General features: G+C 38.3%; 3 protein-coding genes across 11 annotated transcripts; all 3 read right to left on the reverse strand.

The window, feature by feature from the left end:
• Positions 1-833: 833 nt before the first annotated feature.
• Positions 834-12035, reverse strand: srrm1 (serine/arginine repetitive matrix 1). 7 transcript variants are annotated; one of them, XM_052620034.1, is made up of 18 exons: positions 11899-12034; positions 11097-11186; positions 10437-10559; positions 7828-7998; positions 7576-7670; positions 7256-7444; positions 6851-7042; positions 6625-6741; positions 5876-6051; positions 5612-5686; positions 5205-5291; positions 4881-5019; positions 3848-3940; positions 3584-3738; positions 2992-3523; positions 2723-2906; positions 2315-2491; positions 834-1651 (listed from the first exon to the last, which is right to left on the reverse strand). In XM_052620034.1, exons 1-18 carry the CDS (start codon positions 11917-11919, stop codon positions 1541-1543), a joined length of 2727 nt encoding a protein of 908 aa, XP_052475994.1. In that variant the 5' UTR covers positions 11920-12034; the 3' UTR covers positions 834-1540. The 7 variants fall into 7 exon arrangements, with proteins under 7 accessions (XP_052475994.1, XP_052475992.1, XP_052475991.1 ...); XM_052620032.1 differs by having other exon boundaries at positions 2992-3553; XM_052620031.1 differs by having other exon boundaries at positions 3554-3738.
• A 481-nt stretch (positions 12036-12516) lies between these two features.
• LOC127933472 (L-threonine 3-dehydrogenase, mitochondrial-like) lies at positions 12517-18687 on the reverse strand. Its single transcript, XM_052530502.1, has 9 exons — positions 18446-18687; positions 18122-18266; positions 17372-17414; positions 17054-17124; positions 16201-16350; positions 15867-16039; positions 15133-15223; positions 14735-15004; positions 12517-14066 (listed from the first exon to the last, which is right to left on the reverse strand). The coding sequence occupies exons 2-9, from the start codon at positions 18255-18257 to the stop codon at positions 13921-13923; spliced, it is 1080 nt and encodes a 359-aa protein (XP_052386462.1). The 5' UTR covers positions 18258-18266; positions 18446-18687; the 3' UTR covers positions 12517-13920.
• An 842-nt stretch (positions 18688-19529) lies between these two features.
• On the reverse strand, positions 19530-27386 carry LOC127933471 (myotubularin-related protein 9-like). Of its 3 annotated transcripts, XM_052530499.1 has the most exons (11): positions 26915-27381; positions 26247-26273; positions 25406-25514; positions 24903-25028; positions 24033-24206; positions 23628-23845; positions 23362-23523; positions 22675-22816; positions 22296-22516; positions 20459-20610; positions 19530-20262 (listed from the first exon to the last, which is right to left on the reverse strand). In XM_052530499.1, the coding sequence occupies exons 1-11, from the start codon at positions 27097-27099 to the stop codon at positions 20081-20083; spliced, it is 1698 nt and encodes a 565-aa protein (XP_052386459.1). In that variant the 5' UTR covers positions 27100-27381; the 3' UTR covers positions 19530-20080. The 3 variants fall into 3 exon arrangements, with proteins under 3 accessions (XP_052386459.1, XP_052386461.1, XP_052386460.1); XM_052530501.1 differs by lacking the exon at positions 23362-23523 and having other exon boundaries at positions 26915-27386; XM_052530500.1 differs by lacking the exon at positions 26247-26273 and having other exon boundaries at positions 26915-27379.
• Between the last annotated feature and the right edge of the window lie 240 nt (positions 27387-27626).

The raw sequence follows: 27626 nt of genomic DNA on the forward strand, positions 1-27626 counted from the left end.
GTAAATCGAATATTTCACTGGACCATTCAGTTACCTTTTCTGTATTTTACCATTATGCCAGTAGGTTTGGTGTAAAGTAGCAGGATACAAATGTTAAATAGTTGCTCTCTAAACTGTCCTCTTGTGTGGAAAAAATATATAGCGAGAGAGAGATTATATTAATCTAACACACATCGTGAGTTTGATTTGGCTCTTGGAGAGTTTGATCAGTTCCTTGTAGAAACCCAAAATTAAAAAGATTGAGTGTTACTGTTAAGGCCGTTGTTATTAACAATGATCTTCCAGCACACTGCACAGAAAAGCACAGCTGATCCAGAAAAAAAAGCTCTCCTAGCTTAGTCTGTCCTCTAGGGACATTGATAAAGACAGACCTCATGTATCTCTTAAACACCTATGTATTCCCACAGCTGCCTGTGGTCAGTTAGGAAGCAGGTGGCACTATAAAATAACCAAGGCATAAACAGTGTGGCCTTGGTCAGTTTTTGCAGATCAGTCCTTGTTAATCACACTACACAATAAGGACTCACTGAGCTTTCATCCGTGACTAGTAGTCATTGACTTAAGATTTGTCATTAAGTAAGGCTAAGGTGATGACACAAGATAACATAACACACGTACAGCAGTTGATCATCATGCGTCATCACCAGACCCGGGACACCACATGCTTTCCACAGAACCTTCCAGACCACAACTGACGAGTAAACATTTAAAACAACCTGTACGCATCCCTAATGTGATGTATGTAAAGCGGTCTGCATCCAACAATACTGGGTTTGTAATTTAGTCAGTTTCGTTTAATTTAAAGGGAATATCAAACTGCATATGTAAAAGGATTTGAGACAATTTTTTTTTTCCATTTTAATGCGACTTTGTTCAAAGCCAGAAATTACTGCAGGGTTCAACAATTTCAAACACAACTTAGGTTACAAAAAATATAAAGCAAAAAAAAAAGGATGAAAACAGACTTAACTGATTTGTTCTCATGTGCACATTAGAGCTTAAACACTGCCACAATGCTCAGGTGAACAGAGAGAGCAGCTTTCTGGATTAGCTCTCTGGGCATTTTGGTTTATGGATCATGCACACAAGAGGACAAACACACCAGGGTCTGCTGTCCATGCAAACAAAACTCTCGTAAAAAGTCCTGCTGAAGTGAAGAGAGAATCCATAGGCTAACTTGTACATCATTAACTCAGAACTGCAAGTAAGCTTTTCATTTGTTTCATCGTGACCGTAAAAGCAACACAGGAATTATGAGGGTGGGGTGGGGACTAAAAAAGGTTTGTTTTTGGATAAACGGTTTTTCGACAGTATTTAAGGGTGGAAAAGAGGGCAGAATCTGATGAAGAAACTGCTCAGTCTTTTTCTACATCATAAAACGCCTCAGCAATAAACATGCCCCCCAAAAAAAGTCCAAACAAACAAAAGTCTAGGGAGAATTTTAACAATTTGTACATTCTAAGGCTGAACCAACATCAAACATTTAAAATGCAGAGAGTGGAAGAAAAAGATGGAAATGTGGGATGTGGTGGATATTTCCTCAGGACTGGGATGATGGAGACATCTGGGCCTTCCTCATTGAGCGAAGAGCTTTCTCACGTAGTTGCTTCTCCAGATCATCCAAACTGTCTTCTACTTCACTCTCTGATTCCTTCAGGAAAGGTAGCATTAATTATGTCTGACTCAAGCATAATATTATTTCACAATATAAACACCTTGTAAGATCTTTTCTCTCTAGAGAAGTTCTTCTTGTTAAAGTTGCAGTCAAATGTCTCCAGTCCATTTAGACTACTGTTCAAAACTTTAGGGGTAAACAAAGAAAATCGAACAAAAGTGACAGTAAAGATTTCTAAACAATAGATTTCTGTTACATTTTGCAAGTGTTTCAAATAAATGCTGTTGTTTCTAACTTTCTGCAAAGAATTCTGAGAAAGTATCACCGTTTCCACAAAAACATTAAACAACACACCTGTTTTCAACATTGATTTAAAATGTTTAAGCACCAAACAAGAACATTAGAATGATTTCTGAATCATGTGACACTGAAGAATGACGTAATGGCCACTGTAAAATGCCATCATAGGAATAAAATACATTTGAAAATAGATTACAATTTATCTTTTCTATTTTAATACCATTTCACAAAATTACTGTTACTACTGTACTTTTGTTCAAGTAAATAGCCTTGGTGAGCACTAAAAAAAAAAAAAAAATGTATTAATGGGTATTAAAAATAGGGATGGATAAAGATACTTTTATATAACCAGACTATTTTATATTGACTGTTCATACAGCTTTAAAAGTGTAACTTCACCTTTTTCTGGTCAGAGTCTGGCTCTGCTTCCTGTCCGTGTCCTCCTCCTGCCCCTCCACTCTTTTCTTCTCCACTCTTCTCCTTTTTCTGTTTCTTATGCTTCTTGTGCTTCTTCTCTTTCTTGTGTTTCTTTTCTTTCTTCTTTTTCTTCTTCTTACTACCTTCTGCATCAGAGTTCTACAGAACCAACAAAAAGAAAACATTTTGACTTCAAGCTAAATCATTCTATAATCTTAATTATCATCTTAAATATTATTTTAATACTGTTTTTAACACCTTTAGCAGTAGTTTTTTCTAAATACAGCTATTTCAATAGAATCCATTTATAAAAAAAATGAACTGCTGAACCAAAAACAAATCTAGTTTTAGAAGCTCTCTGGACCCTGGGCTTGGGCTGGTGTGTTGTACCTTGTTAGGTGATGGGCTCGGGGAGACACTGCTGCTCTTTTTTGCAGGTGGAGGTGGAGAACGGCTAGCAGAGTGAGAAGGGGAGACTGAAGCAGGCCGCTTGAGGGCCGTCGGAGCAGTTGGAGGAGAAGCAGATGGTGACCGTGAAACCTGCCTCCTTACTGGTTGGGGGCTCTGAGAACCTCTACAAATTGACAGGAATAGATAGTCATTCAGAGATCATCACTTGTGTTACACAAATAGAGGTGGGGCGCTAAGAGAAAACATACCTCTGAGATTTGCGTGGCTCTGGTGTGCGAGAAACCCTGCGAATGGGTCTGGTACTACTTTGAGACGGGGACGTCTGGCGTCTTTGTCTCTGTGGGGATGAACCAGAGGGGCCGTATCGAGCTGGAGGACTGGAAGACACTCGTGTGCTATGTGCAGAGGGAGAAGAGCGACTATCTCTGCCCCGCTGGGTTGCAGGAGGATTTGGAGAGCTTCTACGGTGGCGGGGTGGGGGTGAAGCAGAGGAGGGTGGAGTACGTCTTTTTCCTGGACTACTGCCACGACTCCGTTTCGGGGATCGAGAGGACCGACGTTTGGCCACAGGAGAGGGTGACCCTCTGCGCTTGGCCACGGGTGAGGGAGACCCTCTGCGCTTAGCAACGGGTGAGGGAGACCCTCTGCGCTTAGCAACGGGTGAGGGAGACCCTCTGCGCTTAGCAACGGGTGAGGGAGACCCTCTGCGCTTAGCAACGGGTGAGGGAGACCCTCTGCGCTTAGCAACGGGTGAGGGAGACCCTCTGCGCTTGGACAAAGGTGAAGGAGACCCTCTACGCTTGGACACAGGTGAAGGAGACCCTCTACGCTTGGACACAGGTGAAGGAGACCCTCTGCGCTTGGACACGGGGGATGGAGATCTTCTGCGCTTGGGAGGAGACCCTGATGAGCGTCTCTTTTGAGCTGGGGGAGGGGAGGGACTGTATCGGCGCTGGATTGGGGGAGTGAAGCGCCGGTGAGGTGGAGATGGAGATCTGACACAGGAAGGACAGGAGAAAGGGATTAAGAATGAGTAAAGTCAAAGTCTTCACCACAACAACAACAACAAAAAAAAAAAAAATATATATATACGTTGGACTATACCTGCGTCTTGGGGGAGGAGAGGGTGATCTTCGGCGGCGAACAGGAGAAGGTGAACGATGTCTGCGGCCAGCAGGTGATGGAGAACGCCTCTTTCTGAAAGAAGAGAGAGAGGGAGTCAATCTTTCAGTTGAGAGTGAACGACAGGGCTGGGTATTGATTCTGATTCATAAATTTGCTTACATCATAAATTGATTGAAAATTTAATTATGGAAGGTCACAGAATTCTCCCATTTTAAATGAATAACAATGTTAATACACATATCAAACAGTGATATGGACTACTGTCTGTGTATATCAAACTATTTAAATTTGAACCCTGTATGTTCTAAGTATGTGAATGAAAGGCGCAGATGCACGGTTTCATTTCCTACACACATACTGAAGTGCGCGTTACGGTCAGTGTTTTCAGCCTCTGTCACCTCATGATGTTAAGATACGAACATGTGTACTTCATCTCCACAACTGCTCAGTCTCTTCATGAGCATTTTACCTTTTCATTTGAGAATAACTATCGTCATATCATATACACAGCAACTGAAAAGTCTTTACAGAAACCCGTCCAAATAGAGGTTCGCTTTAACTTGATGATATTGTGAAAGAAATAGTTCTGTTGTACATTAGAATGTACATCTCAATGATAATTAAAAAAGACTTTAAAAATAATAATTCCCTATTTTTCTTCCATTTTTTAACTGGTTGTAAGTTCAAGAGTCTTATAATGCAGCCAAATATAAAAATTATTTAAAAAAAAATATATATATATAAAACAACTTGTTTTTCTGTGTCAAGCAAATCATGTATTACTTCTACAATCTCTATAAGAACTTGTCAATTTGATTTGAAAAACACTGGCATTAAATAAGGGATTATAGGAATCAATAGCGAATACATTTAAGGAATTAATCTGAAAAAATTTGCAAAACAAAATTTGTGCCACTGCCAATACTTTTAGCCACGACTGTAAAGACCTCAGGAGGGTAACCCAATTCAAATGCAAATGTTAAGTACATGCAAATATGATTGATTTTTTTACCTTGGTGATGCATCTCTTTGCCGTCTCCGTGGTGATGCAGGTGAACGGCTCCGCCGCCTTCTGATTTCTCCATTCCTCGCACCTCCCCCCCTATTCGGTCTCCTTGAACCTTCATCTTCAGAGGAAGATGAGCCAGAGTCTTAAAGAAAAAAAAACAAACAGTGATTATCAGTTCTAAATCAAACCTCTACTAGAATAGATTTTCCACAACCAAAAAGATTCATTATTGCAAGCACAGGTGTGAGAGGAAGTGAAAGAGAGAAGGGAAGGGAAGAAGGGAGGACAAACGTGTGTGTGAGATGGAGCATAAGAAATAGTGGTAACCTGAAGAGGTCTGCTGATTCTGTCTGCGATACTGACGTCGCTGCTGGACAGAATCTGCTGTTGACTCTTTGCCCACCTTCTCCTCCTCTGAAATGCAAAGCAGTGGAGTCCTTCAGTGCCCAAGAAACAGCCATGTGCCCACCATCACACACCCATGATGTGCAAAAACATACAGCGACACACAAACACGCCCATAACATGCACCCTCCCCTCATCGTTTTGATGAACAGAAGAAACTCATGAGCTGCAGAATCCATTACATCAGTTCATCATGTTACTTTAACACACTTCTTGGGCAACATATTAAAGTATAACAAAAAGCCAGCCAGACAGGGTTCTGTCTAGAAGTCTTGCATATGTATACCTTTCTGACATGCACAAAAACATGTTAAAGAGATAAATCTCACCGGAATCTGATGCATCCGACCGTCTGGGTTTAGGAGAAGGAGAGTCGTTTCTTCCACCAGGCCTGTGCTTCACAGCTGAAATTTTTAGACGCATTACAGTCAGAATCATTTCACTGCCTAATATCCTACAAGCAGCATGGCACTGGAGAAGAACCATTTTTACTTTGATCATAAATAATCAACTATAATCTGAAGTACATTTATTTTAAAATCATCTTTAAATCATTTCAAAAGGCATAACAAAAGTGATTTTGAAAATGTAACCTGAAGGGCTGGTGTCTAGTCCTGAGGGACTACGACCTCGTCTTCTGGAAGGGCTGGAGGGGTCAGAGCGACGTGGAAGTTTTCTGGGTGGGGTAGCTGACCCACGTTTCCCTGCTCTCTTATGGGGTGAATGAGAGGATGAACTACCAGAGGAGGACCGGGAGCGAGAGCGCCGCCTGATGGACAAACAGGTTCAGGTAAACAACAGTTGACCTAACTTCTAGCAGTTTAAGTGAAAACAGACTGTATCTGTATAAAGTTGAGTAAAAAGAAGAGTAAAAGACATGAGAACATCATTGTGGCTTAACACCACCGTTTACCTTTTTTTTTTTATACCACCGTTTACCGTTGTAAATGTTTTTAAAAGGCTTATGCTCATCCACCGTGGATTTGATAAAAAAATACAGTAAAAACCTTAATATTAGGAAACAATTAAAAATTCTCTCTTTTAAACATTTTGAAATGTTATTTATTCCTGTGATGGAAAATCAGTCTCATGATCTTTCAGAAATTATTCTAATATGCTGATTTGGTCCTCAAGAAACATTTCTTTTTAGAATCAAGCAGAGCTGCTAAATATTTTCGTGGAAACAGTGATACCTTTTTTTTTTTATTAACATTCTTCTTCAAAGAACAGCATTTATTTGCAATTTTAACTTCTTGTAACAATTATAAGTCTTAAATGTCAATTTAATGCATCGTGGCTACATAAAAGTACTATTTTTATAAAAATAAAAAAAATTCCTGACCTGCGGACAGGTGAACGGCTACGTCTATGCCTAGAGGGCGGTTGCCGTCTAGGAGGGCTCCTACGTCTTGGAGAGATTCGCCTCCTGGGACTAGTTCTGCGACGAGGAGAGAAAGACCTAGAGGCAGAGACATTAGCTTAACTCCTAGTTCGATCACATTAGCAGATAAACAAAAGGAACTAGGATAAGAAATCACATGGCTTTCAACATCAGAGACAAGACTAACCTAGAGCGGGATCGAGGTCGTCTACGAGAACGAGGTGAACGGGAGCGGTGGTGTGGGCGATCTCTACGTCCACCCTTCTCTCTGTCCCGGTCTCTAGGTTTGGGCTTGTCTTCCGATTTGGATATTTTATCTGGAGAAGACTCTTTCACAGCCTCAGACACAGAGTCTGGCTTCATTTCACCCACTAGATCACTGACAAATAGAATGGATCAAAAACAATGAATAAAATCCATCCTGCAGAAAGGCAGTTTTATGCACTATTTTCAGTAAAATAAAGTCACTCCTTGAGGCCCAAAATGGAATTTACACGAAAGAACATTTCTGATTTTCTAAACAAAGTTCTTTTATTGTCAAAAGTCTAATATATTAGGAGGCCATTGTGCAACGTCAGGTTTCCACAGTTACCTAGTAGAGGAAGCCTCCTGAACAAGCGGCTCTGGTTTGGAGCTCTCTGATTGGTCCGGTTCTTGCTTTGGTTCTTCTTTATGATTGAGTGGACTGGAAGGCGGCGAGCCAGCCGGGCTCAGTTTTCGGCGAGGAGATCGAGAGGGACTGGGCTTACGGTCACGCTTCACAGGAGAGCGGGACTTCCTCCTGGGAACAATGGTCAACCAGAAAAAAAAAAGCAGTTAAGCACAAGGCCAATTTAAAATATCCTTTAATTACAATGGCAAACGTGCCAAATAGCCATTTCACTCAAGTTTCATGTTGACTGACTAACCAACCTTTTAGGGCTTTTTGACTGAGCTCTTTCTTTGCTCTCCTTCTCTCTTTTATCTTCATCTATTTTTTTCAGAGAGGCAAGTTTCTCCTGTTCGATCTGAACATCAAAGATAAGAAAAACTTAAACACTCAACTTGTAGTATACAAACATGTTGTACACATACAATCATACAAACACAACCACATTAACCCAATCAAAATCCAACCAATAAAACCCAATCACAATCAGTATGCAGCTTCTTGCTCTTCGTCACCTGTCTCTGTTTGATCTCCTCTTTCTTCTGCTCCAGGAAGGCAGATGGAATACCAGCGATGTTCTCCTGGGCGCTTAGCAACAGCGGCCAGAGGTCTTTCATGAACTCTCGAGCGTTCTTCCCATTCAGAAACCCAGTCAAATTAATCTGCATCATCTTTCCATCTGGATTCTGCAACACAAACAGCAGAGAGGAAGAAAGAGGGGAAGAAACCAAGCAGTTAATACTGACACAGAACCATAGAGCTGAGCTCTGAAAGTCTACCTACACCTTCCCTTCCTGAACATAAGTAAACAGCTGCTTTTCATCAAGAGCCCAGTACCAGCGGGCCTCAAAAATGTCTCAAAACCAACAGCTGAATGTTATTCTTACTAATACACCAACTGTATAAAGGGAACAAAAACACTTCTAAAATGAATAAACTGCCTTTAAAGCATGCATTACATGTATAAATGTTATCATCTGAACTGAGATGTACCCTCCCAGTTCACATTGCCTCGTCAAGGAGCAATAAGACCCTCCCCCACCACTAGGGCTGTCTCTTCCTGTGCAATATCAAACTCCTGAGAGATAGAAACATTACAGTCCACAAACAGAGTGCATCAAAACCCCACAAAGCAAGAACAGTCCCGTTGTCTTCGGTGTGAGTGGCGCAGGCTCTGTGGGCTGGGGGGGGCGGAGAAAGGCGCTCCATTGGCTGGCCTCCGCCTCACTACTGCATCACACTCAATCACCTTGAGTTTAATGCTATATCATTTATCTAAATTGCAAGAAACGAACAAGCAATAATGAGTACACAAGGCATGGAAAACTCTTTATTTACAACAAATGAAGAGGAAAATAAATCTATAAGATCCATGTGCTAAGGCAGGGGTGCTGAGTCACGCTCCTGAAGATGTACGTTATACCAGAGTTTAGACATAAGAATAGGGTTGGACCCTGAATTTTGCAATAAAGTAGATCTCCAAGAGCAGGACTGAGCACCCGGTGTTCTAAAATGATTTAAACAAATGCTTCTGGTTCAATACAGGTTAAGCTCCAATGACAGCATCTGAGGAATAACTAAAGTGCTTTCCATGTTTTTTTAGACCAAGGACTCAAAATAATGATTCGATTGCATCCTTCAGCATTTTCATTCATATATTATATATATATATACACAATTTTTTTTTTTTTTTTGGTAAAACCTAAAACAGTGGTTCTCTGTTCAAAGGCCTACCCATATTGGCCATATTAGCTGAGATATTGCCTCTGGTGTCTGTAACTATGACAATGGAGCTTTTTGTCAAACTTTTGAGTTTTTATGTTCAATTAATAAAACTATTAATTTTGTGATTCTATAAGATGTAAAATTCAAAATGTTTTTCTTAAAAAAGTTATTGGAGGAAAGATTTAAATTTACAAATTTATTTTGAGATTTCTTTAAATTTTTTCAATAATTAAGTCATCAAGTGTCCCCTGTGACAGTTTGCGGAGACCCCGATCCTTTTTGAGAACCTTTGCCCTTAAAGCAAAGTAAAGGATAACTTAATTATTTTTTTAGGAACCTGATATTACTCCACAAATGCTGTTGATCAAAACGTATCCTGTACTGATCCTGAAGAATTACTTTAAGATATTGTATGGCTATGCCATTACAAAAACTGAAAGCACCTCTTTATTTATGAGAATAAAGAAAAACCTTTAAGAATCATTAATAGGAGCAAATACCTCTCTGGAATCCCAGTGAAAGTTTCCTGAAAATAAAATCTTTAGAAACTAAAACAGTGAATAATAAACCGAGCTTAGCTAAACTGATAAAAAACGCAAAATGTCACGTGTCTCTCGTTTTTTTTTTTTTTTTCATTTTGCGCAAATGCACAATCATACAAAAAACCTAATGAATAGTTAAATAACTGATAGTACAGCTAGTCACTGAGACGGAGAATAATAACATGTACTGACTAATAAATTCCATTTAAATAAAATAACCATCTTTAACCAAAGTCGTGCTGCGCTGTCATCTCACATGCAATGTAATTTTCTTACTCTTTTTAATCTTTAATGGTTTTATTTCATTTTGGTAATCAAAAAATGGTAATCAGGCCTTTGTGTTTAAAATAAGAAAAGAAAGGCACGAATGATAAAGCTGAAATGACTACCACTGGCACAATGTCAAGCCCTGCTTAAAACTCACCTCAAAAAATAAAGCTCATCATCAAGGGAGAGTTGGATTCAGAGAGACTTTGGGCTCGGGTGAGATCTAATTAGGAGTTGGTGCTATACTTCAGATGCAAGGAATAAGATCCATATTGGTTCAGGCCTTTTAAATCATAAATCACATCAACATTAGAACATTGCTGTTCAGAAGGAATTGTGTCACAAATCATGTCTAAAGAGAGAGAATATCATTTTTACCCGCTTTCCTGTCTTTTTAAAACCAGACAGACACTTAAAGACTGTGATGTTAGATGTTTTCAGCTGTTACATCTACACATGGCAAATGTTTCAAATAACTGTCAGCACTGATCTTCAAACCTTCTCTCATCCTCCCAAAGAACAAAACACATCTAATATATAACTGCAGCATGTGTGAATGGACAATGGGAAAGAGCAGAGCGGGCGTCTACCTTTTCCTCCAGCTGGTTGAAGACAAATTCGATGACGACATCATCCTCAAAGCCAAGGATCTCCGTCACACGCTGGGTTATCCAGGGCTTCACGACCTCCAGGTTGACCTTGGTCATGTCCACCTAATAACGAATTATAAAACAATCATGAACACCTGAATCATGAAGTCCTAATCCTTCTAAACTCTATCATCATTTCTGAGCAGAGGTGCTCTCCTTAAAATTATATTTGGAAACTGGGATAATTGTTCTACAAGGAATCTTTGATGAATAGAACAGCGTTTATTTGAAATAGAAAACTTTTTTAAAAACCGTTATTGTCCCTTTAGAGCAATTTAATGCAAGAGTGATGAATAAAAGTATTGTTTATTTTATTTTAAGTTCCCGTTCAATTTTTGTTTCTTTAATACTGGTTAGACATAAAATAGACATAAAATACACGTAAATACAAAATGCAAGTTAATTTTTAACTTGAAATAGAAAACTTTTGCAACAAACTAAACTGACACATTTGAGCAATTTAATGCATGAGTGTTTTTTTTATTTGAAAGAATTTTATTTTTAATTTTTTTTAATTTAGGGAACCTCAATATGCAGCACATTTATGGTAACAACGTGTTATGAACACATTTGCGCAACAAATATTTCCATATTTTCTACCTTCTTCTCCAGACATTCTGCAAACTTCAGTTGCTTCAAAAGTTTCTTGTGTTTGTTGCTGAAGCGGTTATCCTGCTCCGCACTGGTGCCCTGAAACAAGAAAAATTCACAATTAAAACAATATATTATACAAGAAATTCTAATTTTCTATGGTTAATATATCATTTCCAGTATGAGACAGAAAATAAACTGAATTCCTTCACCATTTGAGTAGGACATTGACACCGGTGTAATATATAACGTACATATTCACACATAAATCTTCTATTCCAGAAGTATACCACATTATTATTGAATTTTCTTCCCTTTGTCTTATTTAAATGTTATTTCTCTTCTCAATGTCATACATGTATGAATGGTTGTACTAAGAGTTCCTAAAAAAAATCCATGTGTCTGCACACATTTGGCGAAGAAAGCTCATTCTGACTGACGGCTTGCTCTCGTACAAGAACACGGAATTTGTCGGGCTGGTTTTCGGTTTCAGCATGTATTTTAATTCAGCTAACTTTACGCAAACCAGAGTACATCATGTTATAGTGGAATTTATCTGTAAGAATAAGAGTGATACTGTGAAATTCAACGCGCTGGGTTCCTTAAATCCGTTGTTCCTGTTTAATCTGTTGAGTATGGTCAGGTCCTCACACGCAGCCGCCATTACAGCCGCACTCCAATAAACATACGAAATACAGCCTTAAAACAACCAACTAATCAACCAACTAATCAACCAACTGATGAATAACGCGTGTAAAACAACGTATTTGACGTTTATATTGCGATAGCTGTAAAAGAATATAATACTTACGCGGAAAAACCCCGCGTCCATTTCTATCGTGTATCAATATGGCACGATGTCCCACAATCCACTGCGGCAGCTTCAACCTCACTTCCGTTCTTCTTCTTCTTTAACGTTTAATGGCGGTTATAAAAAACAGCTTTGGTGCATATTCCGCCACCTACTGGGATGGAGTGTGAGGCATTGATATCAGAAGTAAACAGGAGAGGGGGGGGGGGGGGGGAAATAATTAAAAAAAAAAACTTTTGAAAATAACTTTTTTTGGTATTACTACCACCTACCCTACCTTTCTATATTCTCTTATATAAATTTGGTTGCTTTAAAAAAAACAAGAGCTTCATGTCCTTTGTAAAAACTATTAAGTATATTCAGCAAAGTTAAAGAATTTATGCCAACAGAAATTAAATAGTTTTTTCCTCACTTCCATTTTCTGTTCAAAGCTAATAAATACTACCTTCAACGTTTGTTTGTTTTTTTTTCTCAGTTTTTTATTTAGTGTCATAATGTTTCATAATATACTGAACTGATCACAATAATATAAAACAAAATGTATTTCATTTTATGATTCTGAGTTTATTATTTGTGACTACAGCAGAGGTCACAATGAACAGAGACATACATAGACGGTTTGCTGTATTAAAGCCATTTATTTGACATACACTGCAATTTTCCACCAGTTCTTTTTGAGATTCGTTAACAACTTTTGAGGTTAAATGATAAGTAAAAATGAAGGCAATTTCAACTTTTAACACTGAAATCACACTTGCTTTTGGAAGAAAGGTGAGTCATTATATATGTTGTCTTATATATCTTAAACATCTCATATGTTGATTAGTCTTTTTTATTTGTCTGCACCAGTAAACTATACAGAAGGCAGACTAAGATTTTCAGATGGGCCGAAGCCAAATAACACCCCCCTTACTACTGATTTATCCAGTAGTTTTGCTGTTCAGGGTAAACAAAAATGTGGAAAAAAAACTCTTAACAGTGTATAATAATACATCAGCAATGCTGAGTGATTAAGTACTTAATTCACACCACCAAACTATCCATTGTGAACCCAGAGCCCTTTGATAACTGTCTCTAAATAAATAGCCAATACAGACAATAGTGGGTTTAACAGAACCCAAAATTCAGGCACCTGTGATTTCCTCATTGATCGCAGCTGGGACAAAGGTAATCTTTTGGTTCACACTAAAGGTAGTAGTGGTTTAAAGTATTTTCTGCCCATGGCTGTGTTCAAACTGAGACAATCCCTCTTGTGCACAATATATGGGGTAGTCAGGAGCACAGAGTGAGGTGTCTATCTTCTTATTGTATTTGTACGAATGGAGCATCTATGGAGTCAAAATTCAACCCTTGCCAAAGAGAATGGTATGTTTGGTTAGGATTAGAAAGCAGTGTTATAACAACTAGTTATAACATCAGATCCCAGAAAGTGTTGAAGGGGAGGTTCGGGACGGGGCAGATTTTTTCTTGGTGCTGACCTTGTTATTTTAATACAGTGCATGGTTTTTCTGAAATAATTAAATTACAGTTCTAGCTATAATGTGTGCAATGTTCCATGGTGCCGCTATGGTTTCTGAACCCCCTGTTGACTCAGTCTCCCTCCGCAATCGTGTTCCGTGGGGCTGGGGGTCCCCCTTGGTAAAAAATCATGTTCCGGGCTCACTCGTTAGGACCTTGGAATCGTCCTTACCTCCAGCCCCCTTACAGCACCACTGGCAATGCTATTATTTTTATTATTATTATACTGTATTCAGCAGCATTTTGTTGTTTCCTTGTTTTTCCCTGTCCTGTGACAACTTAAAAACTATGTAAGAACAGATCACAGAGAAGAAAAGACAGAGTCTCCTGAGCGGTGAGAGAATGTGGGTTTCACTGTTGGTTTACATGTTTTCTTCACAAGCATACTGTTCAGCTGACGGAAGGTCCTGGTCTAAAGAAATAGCAACCAAATTTGAGATCGATGAGTTTGGAATATACTGGAAAGATGCCGGTGATCTGTGTTCCAGTCCCTGAGAAGACCTGCTAGCTGATAGGTAGTCCTGCATTGTTTTTTTTTTCACGGATGGAGGCCAGCATGTCTGTGACCAGCTCTGACAGGCCATACGCAGGCTTCCAGCCCCAGTCCTGACGTGCGTTCGAGTCATCAAACCGCACTGGCCAGCTGTCCGCTATTAATTGAACATTACATTGTATGAGTTTTTCATTTCATTTTTCAAGAAGAACATATACAGATAGACAACGACCAAGATAGGTATTATTTCTACAGTTAACTACGAACATTAATATTAAAGGAATAATTGCTGGAAATATACTATATATAATTGATTTGCTAAAATTCAGCATTACATCACTTGCATCAATAGGTGCCATCAGAATGAGTTCAAACAGCTGATATAAACATCCCAATAATTTACAAGTAATCCATGTGACTCCCATCCAAATTAATTAATTTCTTGTGAAGTAAAACAGTCCTCTATCCAAAATATTGTTTTCTCCAGTGAAAAGTTGATACTTCATGATGGATATGTTTCTTGAAAACAAAAACACAAATGCTTCACAAGACTTTAACTGATAGACTGGAGTCATGTGGATTATTGTGATGTTTTTACCAGATGTTTGGGCTCGTTCTGACGGCACCCATTCACTGCAGAGGATCCACTGGTGAGTAAGTGATGTTAAATCTCTTTAAATATCTTCCAAATAAACAAACAAACTCATCTATATCTTGGATAGCCTGTGGGTGAGAACATTTTCAGAAATGTTTCCATCTTTGGTGATCTATGGTGGTTACAAAATGATTTCAAAAGGACATTCTTTCACTCACTGCTGTTCTTACCAATAGTCTGGCGGATGGTGTCAGGATTGTATGTGACCCTCAAGTTGGGCAGGTGTTTGCGAATCTCCTCCGCCACTTCTTCAGGTGTGAAGCTCATAGCTGCGATGTTGTAAGTGCGCAGGGAAAGTTGGCTTTCAGGGGCCTGCATAAACTCAATGGTGGCCCTGTGGCAGTCAGATATGTGCATCATGGGAAGCCTTGTGTTGGAGCGCAAGTAACATTCATGGTGGCCGGAGCTGAGGGCATCGTGAAATATCTGGACAGCATAATCTGAGGAAAAGAGGGTGTATACAGTAAGGTCAGAATAGCGTGTTGTTTACTGCGAGTAAATGACAAAGCTATGAATGTACAGCTAATGATTGTGTCTTTAAGTGAGAAAATGCAGGATGGCTGGTTACCAGTAGTGCCTCCTCCTGGCTTGCTGTGGGCAGAAACAACTCCTGGGTATCGCAAGCATCGGAAATCCAGGCCATATTTATGGTGGAGATACTGATCCAATCAAAACACAGTTAGGATGTTGGCATTTCAGAATTAGATTGCATGTAAGGGATAAACATTTCTCGTTAAGCTTATGAAGCATATTTACAATAAACGTTTAAACAAATTATAATTTTCAATTATTATGATCATACTATTAATATAAATTAATATAGGACTGCTAACAGGATTAAGCACACTACACCAGTCAAAATTTTGGAATGTTTCTCAAAGATGCCTTATATGCACACCAAGGTAATATTGAACTGTTTTCTATTCTAACATATTTTAAAAAGCAAAGATAAACCATTACTTCATTGTCACATGATCCCTCAGAAATCATGCTAATATGCTAATATTTATCAAGACACGTTTTATGGCACATTATCAATGTAGAAAACATTTTTGCTGATTGAGACCATCCCGCACTGCCATTTAAATATTTGGGGTAAGTAAGATTAAAAAAGAAATGAATACTTTCATTCAGCAAGGACATATTAAATTTGATCAAAACTGAGTGTAGACATTTAAACCTTTACAAATGAATGCTGCTCACAGAACTTTCTACTCATCAAAGGCTTCTTTCAAAAACATCCAAATAAGCATGAAAATAATGTCCCCAGAATAGTTAAAACATGAAAACATAAATCTTTACTTCCCCCATCAGCTCTGCATGGACTTTGGAAACCCCATAAATGGTGCGGGGTCTCTGGATACAGAGGTCAGGTGCTGGATCACGGGGAGATGAAGGGCCGAATGCTCCGATGGTACTTGGCACAAACAGTCGCAAGCAGTTCTCCAGAGCCAGATCTAACACATTATGTAGACCTAAAGAAAGAGGAGTGGGGGGAGGAGAAGAGGAGATAAGGACAAGGGCAACAGGAGAAGGACAGAATGTGGGACGTCACAGATATTGGAAACTTTACATTATAAATTATATAGGAAGTAATATAACATAAACATAAACATATTTGGCTGAATTTCCCCACCTGTGATATTGATGGTGCGGGCAAGAGCCACGTTAGCTTCCCCGATAGCACTGAGTAATGCGCTGTAATGCACCAGCCAGGTGATTCTGTTATTCACAACCAGCTCCCTCAGGTTTTTATAGTCCAGCACATCAGCATATACAAATGGACCTTTAAGGAGGATCACCAATCAGACATTGGAATTTAAATGAGAGGTTTATTCTACTTCAGAATAGGAGTGAAATGTGACTGAAATGTAGGCAACAATTTAAAATAAATTTCAACTCATTAAAATCAGGAACCAATAAATTTGACAGCATTTTTAGTGTGAATCTAAGTTAATACAAGTTTGTCTATTATTGTTAATTCATAAATATACTATTGCTTATAGTTAAATTTATAGTTTGAAATACAGTTCAAAAGTTGGAGTTGTTACACATTTTTAATTTTTTTATTTTTAAAGTCTCTTATGCTCACCAAGGCTGCATTTATTTGATCAAAAATACAGTACATGAAAATCTGAATTTTCAGCAGCCATTACTCCAATCTTCAGTGTCACATTATCCTCGAGAAACTTTTTGATTCATCTAAAGTATCGTTGCTTAATAAAAAAAGGATTTATTTAAAAAAATAAAGTAAATGTCATTAGCCGATGTTAACATATGTTAACTTATTGTACACTGTTACCGAAATGTATTTGGAGATTTGAAATATACTGTAAGTAAAAAATTAATAAATAAAAAACTCCAGTCAGTTTAAATGGCAAAAAAGTCAGTTTATGGCACCACACTCTACATGTGGCTCTATATATGTTGCAAATGATGCAACCGTCTGTCCATATCAGAGCTGTATATCTCTCTCAGTGTCTACATACCCATGTTATAAACTTCAGTGGGAGGCCTCCTAATGTCCGACAGAATGATGTTTTCCTTTCCATACTGCTTCCTGATGTAAAAGGAATTCAGTGTTATTAATAATTCAATTAAATAAACAACAAGAGAGAAATTATCTTTCAGTTTTTACAGAATTATAAAGAATCTGCCTCAGAAAATTAAAAAAAAAAAGCTTACAGCGAACATCTATGCAAAGACCAGGCAAATATCCAATCTATGCAAAGTTGCAAAAACTGTGTGTTCTGGAGTCCGATTTCAAATTTCTCCCATGCAACTCATTTTTTCAGCTGTTCACTAACCTCAGCATTTGAGCTAGTCCAACTCCAAGCTGTCCCAAGCCACCTTTAACAGGAGAAAAACACTATGGAATTAAACACACCACAGCAGCAAACATTTAACAACCAGAAACTTCACCACTCACAAAGCCGCAAATGAGCACCAAGTAAGCTGAATAAATTCCCTAAATCTAAATATGAATTAAAAATGTTACTGCATTATTATTAAAATGAAAACACCTATACTGGAGGACAGAGGTACAGTAAATGCACAATAAAAGAAAAACATGATACCATACATAATGCGTGATCAACTCCAGTAGACAACTAAAAACATAAGGCATAGGAATATTGTACAGTAATTTGTTACGCACTCAGGACTCATATGACACCGTTTGTAGTGTGTCTGCAAATCAGTGCACATGCAAATGAAGTAAGCACGCAAAAATGACAGTGGCAGTTTCGAAAACAGGCCTAAGTCATTTTAAATAAGCTCCGTGATTGCTGTTGTCTAGACATTTTTCAGCTCCACTTCGACCGACAATCTATTTATTCACTCTGTTGCACAAGCATAAAACAGCCGCGCGCTCCATTGTGAGAACCCGGGGCGCTTTTAACGCTGTTTATTCCCAACCTATTGTCATGGCGATCAATAGGATTGTCTCTTACTAGGCACGGAAAACAAACACAGAAGACGTGACGCAAGAGAGATATTTACACCAAAACACTACAGTTTGTCACACGTTATTTAAGCAGCTGGGAAGCAGATGGCACCTGTGATGAGGACTCGAGGACAATCCGTGGGAGGCTCGGAGGACTCGTTGCTCGGCCATCGGTTGATCTGACGCGGCGATAAACTCATGCCGCGAACCGAAAAACCTTTGCACAACGAGCGGACACCTGACAGCATGTCATTTATCTGTCAGTGAATAAACATATCAGTTTATTCAGATATTCAGAAAGAACACATCATAACTATTGTACTTTTTAGTTTTCGCTAAACTGAGGGCCAAGTCATTATTTCATCTTTAAAAGTGAATTGACTGATACACGAAAAATATGTAAACCAGTAGCTCAGGAAAAAGCGCATTATCTCACCTTGAGCTTGTCAAAACTTGAAATCCGTGACGATGTGAACCCCTTGTCTTGCACCAAAATCACAACATTGCTGTGGTGTATCCGGAAGTGGACAATTAAGTAAATAAGTGCTGATAAAAGGGATTTTCATGGTATTTAACCGTTAGAATTAAGAGATTACGGTCCGATTGGTTGCCAGAAGAGCGCATCGAATGACCATTGGATAAACACGCTACCGGAGCAGAGAATGCTGGGAAATGTAGTTTTATCTTGCGGTGACCATTAGCGCTACAAGAGGGCAAACTTGCTGACGGGTTGCCCACTCCGGATATATATTGTGTAGGTGAGTTTAGCTGAGCTGGGGCTTTACCCTAATGACTTCAATGGCCGGTGAAATGTTATTGTTTGTATGTGCGCGTGCGCAGATAGCACTTTTTAATAACCAAATTTCATATTGAAAATGTAAGTATTTAAATATAATGTCAAACATTTCAAATAACAAATATAATCTCCAAATAGGAAAAGTATGGTCACAAAATAAATGTAAATTCTAAAATTGAAACAAAATCAAAATATAAAAACAAATACAAACCTCTGCTTGGACACATTATAAACATTTATTGATACTAATTTAATAATAACTGACTGGCCCCATGTTATATTATACAATTCACTACTGTATAAATGGTAGCAGATTAAAAACACCACAGCAATGTTGTGATTTTGGTGCAAGACACGTGTTTCAAATTGTCACAGATTCCAAAGATATTCATTACATGATCATTTTTTGACCACAAATTTTGAATGCCGGTCTATAGAATTGGTGCTCCAGTTTATTTCTGACCCTGCTCAGAAACATCAAGTAAGTAGGAATATGTACAGTAATGTTGTATCATCTCCAAGGCATTTATTTCCTGAGTATGAAGGAGTATGTATAATATAAAAGAAAATAATCTGAAGAATGTGGTTAACCAAATCATTGGCTTCTTATTTTTATACTATGGACCAGAAACTCTTTGGTTACCCACATTTTTCAAAATGTCTGTTTTGTGTTCAGCAGAAGAAAGGATTTCAATTTGAATGTAAGTAAAACAATTTGAAAACATTTGAGGGTAAGTAAATAATGACAGTATTTTTTTTTTTTTGAGAGGTGAACCTTTAATGCTAAATCCGGTGATTAACCAATCAGAATCAAGTATTCCAGAGAGCAGTTCATGTTCCAATTGCAAAAGCTGTTTTTAACTTCTCAAATTTGTTTAAGAATCACCTTCTGGTAGGTCATGAATTTTTCACATTCATCCCATTCAACATTCAGCTTTCTGTAACCGTGTGAAAAACATTTACAATAAAACATCATGACTGATGCTGTCTCGTGAAACCACAGTAAATTCCAAAAAACAAACTAATCAAACACAATACAATAAACACACATTTTCCCTATTTGGGACTGTTTACAATAGCATTTTTCTTAAAGGTCAAGACAGAAGGATGTAATGCCAGTACGTCTGATTATTATTCAATAATGAAAGCTTTCGTAAATTACCTAAAAGCTCATTAATTGACGGTATATCTGATTGGCGGTGACACTAATTTCATCAGACTTGCCAAGAAAGCCACAGTAATAACAGGCTCTACAATGTCCTTTCTACCATGAGGTCACAAGATAGTCAGTTCATCCATGAGGTTCTCAAATGGGGTCAAGGTGTCACAGTGTGTACTAAGCATGTTATTGGTCCGGTCAGGTCCAGCTTGTTCACGGTGCTCTTTCACAATGCTCCACACCTCTTCTCGAGCTTCCTCCATGTTCTGAGCATACTCAGTCCACCTGAGGAACAGGCCTACCACAAGGTAAGCCCATACAAAGATAATGAGGAATCTGTGACATTAAGGATGGAAGTATATGTTTTTATCTTTTGCTCAAAATCCATTGAGCTGAATTTACATACCAATAATACAGAGAAATTTCAAAAACTGAATGGAATTTCTAAAATTTTTAACTTACAGTAGTTTTATCACATTACAGGGGTAACTCACCTGTCCATAGCTGTAAGGACTGAGGATGTACTGAGGGCCAAATGACCAAATCAGTGGGTTCGTACAGTGGGTTGAGGTACTGCTCCTCAATATCAGGCCTTAATAGGGACTGAAACAAACAGTGTGTGTTCTCCTTCACTCCTGCAGCACATCTAGCCCAGCAAAAATTTAAATAAATACATTTTAAATAAATTAATAAATAATAATAAACAAAAAAATATCTATCTATCTATCTATCTATCTATCTATATCTATCTATATCTATATCTATATATATATATATACATCAAATGTTTAAACTGAGAAAAAAATATATTTTAAGCGAAAAATAAGTTGGATTTTAAATTTCATGGCATTAACACATCTCAAAAAAGTTGGGACAAGGCCATGTTTACCACTGTGTGGCATCCCCTCTTCTTTTTATAACAGTCTGCAAACGTCTGGGGACTGAGGTTGAAGTTGCTCAAGTTTAGGAAAAGGAATGTTGTCCCATTCTTGTCTAATACAGGCTTCTAGTTGCTCAACTGTCTTAGGTCTTCATTGTCGCATCTTCCTCTTTATGATGTGCCAAATGTTTTCTATGGGTGTAAGATCTTGACAGGAGGCTGGCCATTTCAGTACCCGGATCCTTCTTCTACGCAGCCACAATGTTGTAATTGATGCAGTATGTGGTCTGGCATTGTCATGTTGGAAAATGCAAGATCTTCCCTGAAAGAGACGACGTCTGGATGGGGGCATATGTTTTTCTAGAACTTGGATATACCTTTCAGCATTGATGGTGCCTTTCCAGATGTGTAAGCTGCCCATGCCACCATGCACTCATTAAACCCCATACCATCAGAGATGCAGTCTTCTGAACTGAGCGCTGATAACAACTTGGGTTGTCCTTGTCCTCTTTAGTCCGGATGACATGTTTTTTTTTAATTTGTCTGTATTCCACTTTGCCACAGTCCATTTTAAATGAGTCTTGTCCCAGTGAAAACGCCTGCGCTTCTGGATCATGTTTAGATATGGCTTCTTTTTTGCCTATAGAGTTTTAGCCGGCAATGGCGAATGACACAGTGAATTTTATTGTTTTCTGGAAGTATTCCTGAGCCCATGTTGTGATTTCCATTACAGTAGCACTCCTGTATGTGATGCAGTGCCGTCTAAGGACCCGAAGATCACGGGCATCCAGTATGGTTTTCCGGCCTTGACCCTTACGCGCAGAGATTGTTCCAGATTCTCTGAATTCTCATGTTGCCAATTGAACTAATAAGTTGCAAACTGGTCCTCCAGCTGTTCCTTATATGTACATTTAACTTTTCCGGCCTTTTATTGCTACCTGTCCCAACTTTTTTGTAATGTGTAGCTCTCATGAAATCCAAGATGAGCCAATATTTGGCATGACATTTTAAAATGTCTCACATTCAACATTGATATGTTATCTATATTCTATTTTGAATAAAATATAAGTTTATGAGATTTGTAAATTATTCCATTCCTTTTTTACTCACAATTTGTAAAGTGTCCCTTCCAAAACTTTTTTGGAATCGGGTTTGTATGAAATGCTTCATAAGCACCAAAACAGAATATTCAAATGATTTCTAAAGGACCATGTGACACTGAAGACTGGCGTATCACAGGAAAACATTTGATTTTAAAATATATTAAGCCAGAACGTAGCTATTTTAATTTAGATAATATTGCACAATATAACTGTTTTTCTGTGTTTTTCATCAAATAAATGTAGCTTTGGTATGAATTAGAGACTTATTACAAAAAAAAAAAATGTAAAATTAAATTAAACTTTTGAATGGTAGCGTATGAGTGTCATATAGAGGTAATCTGTGCCCACCTCTCCTGCTCGCTGTTACACAGGAAGGTTCCATAGTTAGAAGCGTAAACCTCTTGTGCCAGTCGCAGCAGAAGAGCCTCACTAAATTCCAGTGCCATGGGAAACTGCCGCCACACCTGCCACACACAGTCAAGCAGCAGAAGGAAGGATGGGCACTCCTGCTTCAGACGGGCATGAGAGTACGCTGAATGAGCACAGCGCTGCTGGAATGGGTGTCCAGCCTGAGAAATAACAAGCACACAGCTCATCAACTTTCTGCAAACAGATCTGAGACTATTATTGGGTATAGTAGTTTAGAAAGAAAGTTATTTTTTAGCTTTAACAAAATTTACCACACACATACCTAATCACAAATTATGTCACACAAACACACATTCACCTGTATCCATTCCCTCTCAAGCAGGCAGAGGAAGCCAGTGACAGTTCTAGATGCGGGGTCTAGGATAAGCTGAGCCAATGAGCTCACCAGCAAAGTGTTGTCTGTCCCTTCAGAGCCATGCACAAGCACAGAGTGACCATCCCTGCAAAAAACAGACCACAAACCAGAGCGATACATCTTAAAGTAATGCATGGTCCTGCAGTAACCACCCTTCCAAAACAGACCATATGCCAGAACAACACATGCCCGAGCCATGCATAAAACACAAGTTGAAAAAAAAACTGATTAAAGCAACAGATCTGACAGTAATGCGGCGATACTAATATTTATAAGTATAATTATAAGTTACCTTATAAAATCTTAATAATCCTAAATTTTAGAACTGTTGTGTACTGTGTGTGTCACAACACATAATACATAACACAAACTGATATTTTAGCCACACAAAAGCATTGAACAAAATAATAAGACAGAGAATGTTAAGTACACTAACAAGAGTTTCCCTTAAATTTTTCATTAAAAAACATCTGTGTCAGCCGTGTCCTTGCCTTATTCTGGAACACTATGGAAAGCCTACCTACACTAATTTGATAAAACTGTATTTTTATAAATGCACCATAGATGGCGACAGAGAGCACATCATTTTGTAGTGTACCTTTAAAAGCCTAAAGTAAAACATCTTCCCACCTCTCCACACACTCTACCACCAGGCCTGCAGTGCACAGCGCACTGTGAACATGAGAAAGCCATTTGGAGTTCTCCAATTTACTGAGCCAGCGGTCCACACTGTGAGACGGATCACTGCATGCTTCCACCAGCTTAATAAGACTCTCCTGCACAACTTTACCCCTGTAAACACGCATGATTACACGCAAAATCGAAGCCAAAATGGCTTCCAAAGTCTGATCAGTCATGATTTCAGACCATTAAAAATGACTAATGTTCCCTCTCACCTTTCATGGTGTCTATGGAATCTTTTCCAGTCGCTATAACAGGATTTAGACTCAAAACCTCCTCCTGTCATACGGGCCTGCTGGGCTTGCTGGGCAGAACGCAGATCGATGATGTATCCCCGCTTTGACCCATCAATCACAGCCTGGAGAAGGAGCTCATCCTCTTTACAACTCTTCTTATTGGCTCCTGTCAAAGGCTGGCTACTTCGCATAATCACCTAGTCAATGGGTTCAATACAATTTTGATGTATTGTATATAATGCATTTTTCACTTTAACGAGAAACATATTATTTAACGCTGAAGACAGTGTTACACCTTTGTACTGTTTTAATGTTGCAATGTTCTTATACACCATTTACAACGACACTTATATTTGAGATTTGAGAGAAACATCCTACACTCACCATTCCATTCCTATGGTGACAGTAGGAGAGCACAGGAAATCTGCCGCCCTGTCTGAACCTGGCTGAGCGGATCAGCATGTCATCGTCCACCTCACGCGGCACAATGACCGCAGATGGATACGATAGACATACAGAGTAATCTGAGTTGACTGTACTGATTCTCCACCTGTCCCACTGCTCACACACACATGCACATATTATGAACACACACAAACATACACATGTATACAGTTATACAGAAGTTATAAACATATATTACTGTTAATTAGCAAAAAAAGAATCAAATAGAAATTACATAAATTAAATCTAAACAGTAAAATTAAAAAAATAATAAAAATAACAAAGCACATAATAAAATATAAGAAAATGCATATAAATATAAAATTATAAACAACTTTACATAAAAAAGACACTATAAAAAAGAGGGGGGGGGGAAGAGTGACAAAAACACTGTAATATGATACAAGTACAGTACATAAGGCGATAGAAATAAACATCTACAGCTATGAAAAAACAAGAAAGAAAGGCCACAGCTGCTAGATGACAATGGGTGGTAATGAATGCTATGGAGACAAACAAGGCATAGAAAAGAAGTCTAGCTACAGAGAAAGAATAGACACTGCTTTATTTCCTGTGATTTTAACAGTCGCCATTAGTTTCCTGTGGCAAATAAAGTGCTTCCTGCTTGTCTTCCTTTCAGGAAATTAAACAATAGTTTATATATTAAGTCAAATTTGACCTTAGAGTAGCATCATTTATTTGGGTTTGTCCATGTCTGTGGTTCTCAAAGCAAGATAAACACAGAGTGACAGTAACTGAAGAAAAGGAAAGTAAAAGAAGAAAAATACATTGAAAGCGTGTTTGGCTCACCAGCCTTTCTGTTTGTTTGTAATATTGCTCCATTGAGGACAGGCCCCATGGGCCGCTCAGAGTAAGGTGTGAGGGTCTGTAGAAGAAGGGATACATCTCTGTCACGCTCTCCAGAGATGAAAGAGCCTGCAGAGACATGAGATGATATCAGTCCACTCTCACCCACAGCCATAACAGAAAGATACACATTTAATACTGGTGTATCCCTAATTGTATTGTATTATTGTATAGTATGTTCACAAGTTGAATCAAAAGATCAATCACACACCTCTCTTAAACAAACTGCTTGATTGAATATTTTAAAATATATTCTAATTATTATCAGTTATTTAAAATTGTAATAATATTTCTAAATATTTTGCTGTATTTTTTATCAAATAAATTCAGCCTTGGTGATCACAAGTGACTTCTTTCAAAACTTTTGAATAGGAGTCTAATCCTAAATATGAGCAATATTACTAATCCTATTAACAAGAATGGCTAGTGATAACTATATTTAGTACCTCTATAGAGCTGGCTATGTTTAGACATTCCTCCATTCCAGGAATTTCCAACTGAAGAACCAGCAGGTCCTTACATTTAATGGTGATAGTCCCCGAGGATCCCACAGCCCTGTATCAGACACATGTACAAACACCCCCACCCATGATTAAGTACATTCCTCCATGTTTTCTCACACTCTCAAATTCCATACAGTCATCTCCATTGGGGCCTCAGAAGAGACGGAAGCAGGAAGCAAAAACAAGCCATGAGCGTATAGCAGAAACAGTGAGATCAATTACAGGGGTATGACTGAGCTCTAAATACATTTTTAATAGTGTGTAAGCTAACAGTCTCTCTTGTTGTATATCTCCATATTAGGACATTATATTACAAAACAAAATATTTATAAATAGCACTACATGTACATAAATACAGCGGCTTTGCATGTAATCAAAACACAGAAAGCATGTAAGAGAGATATATGTTGCGTAATAAAATACTCATTGCAAAGCACAAAGATCTTTTATAAATAGCACTACATGTACATAAATACAGCGGCTTTGCATGTAATCAAAACACAGAAAGCATGTAAGAGAGATATATGTTGCGTAATAAAATACTCATTGCAAAGCACAAAGATCTTTTGTCTGTTTTATTCTCTGCCTTAAGCTACGAGTATATTGCCAAGCAGCTCATTTTAGAAGATGCCTTCTTATTCGGGCACAAGATGCTGCCCACCGCCACTTCTCTCCTCATTTTTAACTTTACAGAATAAATGAAGTAGCAGATCCCAGATCAGAATAAAATGACAGCTTCAATCAGAAATAATAGTCAGTCCACAAATCAAACATTGGGTCTGACCTGGGGTATCCGAAAAGAATCTCGACACTGACACAGAGGAAAAGTGATTGGAGAAATTAGAAAGAGAGAATTAGTTTATTATTACAGAATCAGGTCAATTCAGGGATCAAAAACACACACAATTGTCTCTAACCTTATTTGGTAATTATGACCCAAATGAGATTCAAAAAGTAGACTCATGGAGGAATGCATTTAAAAAGGGCTTGTGAACTAATTAAATGTTGAACATGTTTCAGCATTGATCAACAATATACACATCAATTAAAAAAAAAAAATATATGACTGATATGGTAAAATCTAAATTAACTGTCAAAAATATAATTTAACACCACTGAATCTACTTAAATACATTTGGTTACACAAAAAGCTCTGTAGAGCAACAACTGCATGTCAAAACTATTTAAAATGTGATTTAAGCTGGTCTTAATTAGTTTAGTCTTGGTTCCTCTGCTGACCTGCATGAGCTTCTGGGTGACCAGCTTAAACCAGCTAGCTTGGCCAGCTGGAAGACCATATTAAACCAGATAAAACCAACAAACCATCTTAGGCTGGTTTCTTACGTTTTTCCTAGCAGGGTATGATTACGTTCTCCTATTACAGCACACACACACACACACACGCAGTGGTCAAACCTGACCTCCAGCTGATGAGAACAGCTGTCTCTCTACCTTTTCTCAATGGCATCGATGTTCTTGAGGAGAATGAGGAGTTGCCAGGAAGCTTCATCCTTTCCGTCTGAGAACAGAAGGTGGTGGCTGGTAACGCACAGGGTTCCTCTGAGCGCTGGATGGAAAGGTCTTCTCAGGGTAACATCTTCAACATTAGCGGTCTTGATGTGCTCTGACAACTCCATTTCACAACGACAACAACCACCATCTGCTACTTCTCTAGCTGAGTTTAGACAGCTAGTGGGCGATTCACTCGAGTCTCTGTCTTCCGCTGATGTTATAAGTAATCTCTCTACAAAACTTTCCCACACCTTGATGTAAATTTAGGCTGTTATAAAACTCATCGGCAGCTGGCAAATAAATAAAAAACGCCGATAAGCGACTCTGCGCGAGGGACTAGACGTCTGCTCGCGCGACTGCAGCATTTTTTGTTTGGCTTCTCTATACTTTCGTTTCCGTTCACACTCTTGAAGTGCCACCCCCCTTCTCTATTTTTTGTGTGATTTTTTTTTGTTTGCTTATTGTTATGCCTGTTTTTTTTCTCTCCATATCCTTTCGTTATTACTTTTCCTGACATTTCAGAGTATTAGAATGACAAAATATAGGCCAGAAGGTGTCTGCTTTAGCCTGTTCAGGTTACACATGGGATAGATATATATATATATATATATATATATATATATATATATATATATATATATGAAGAAGAAGA

This window comes from Carassius gibelio, chromosome A17 (genome assembly GCF_023724105.1).
Source record: "Carassius gibelio isolate Cgi1373 ecotype wild population from Czech Republic chromosome A17, carGib1.2-hapl.c, whole genome shotgun sequence".
Lineage (NCBI taxonomy): Eukaryota > Metazoa > Chordata > Actinopteri > Cypriniformes > Cyprinidae > Carassius > Carassius gibelio.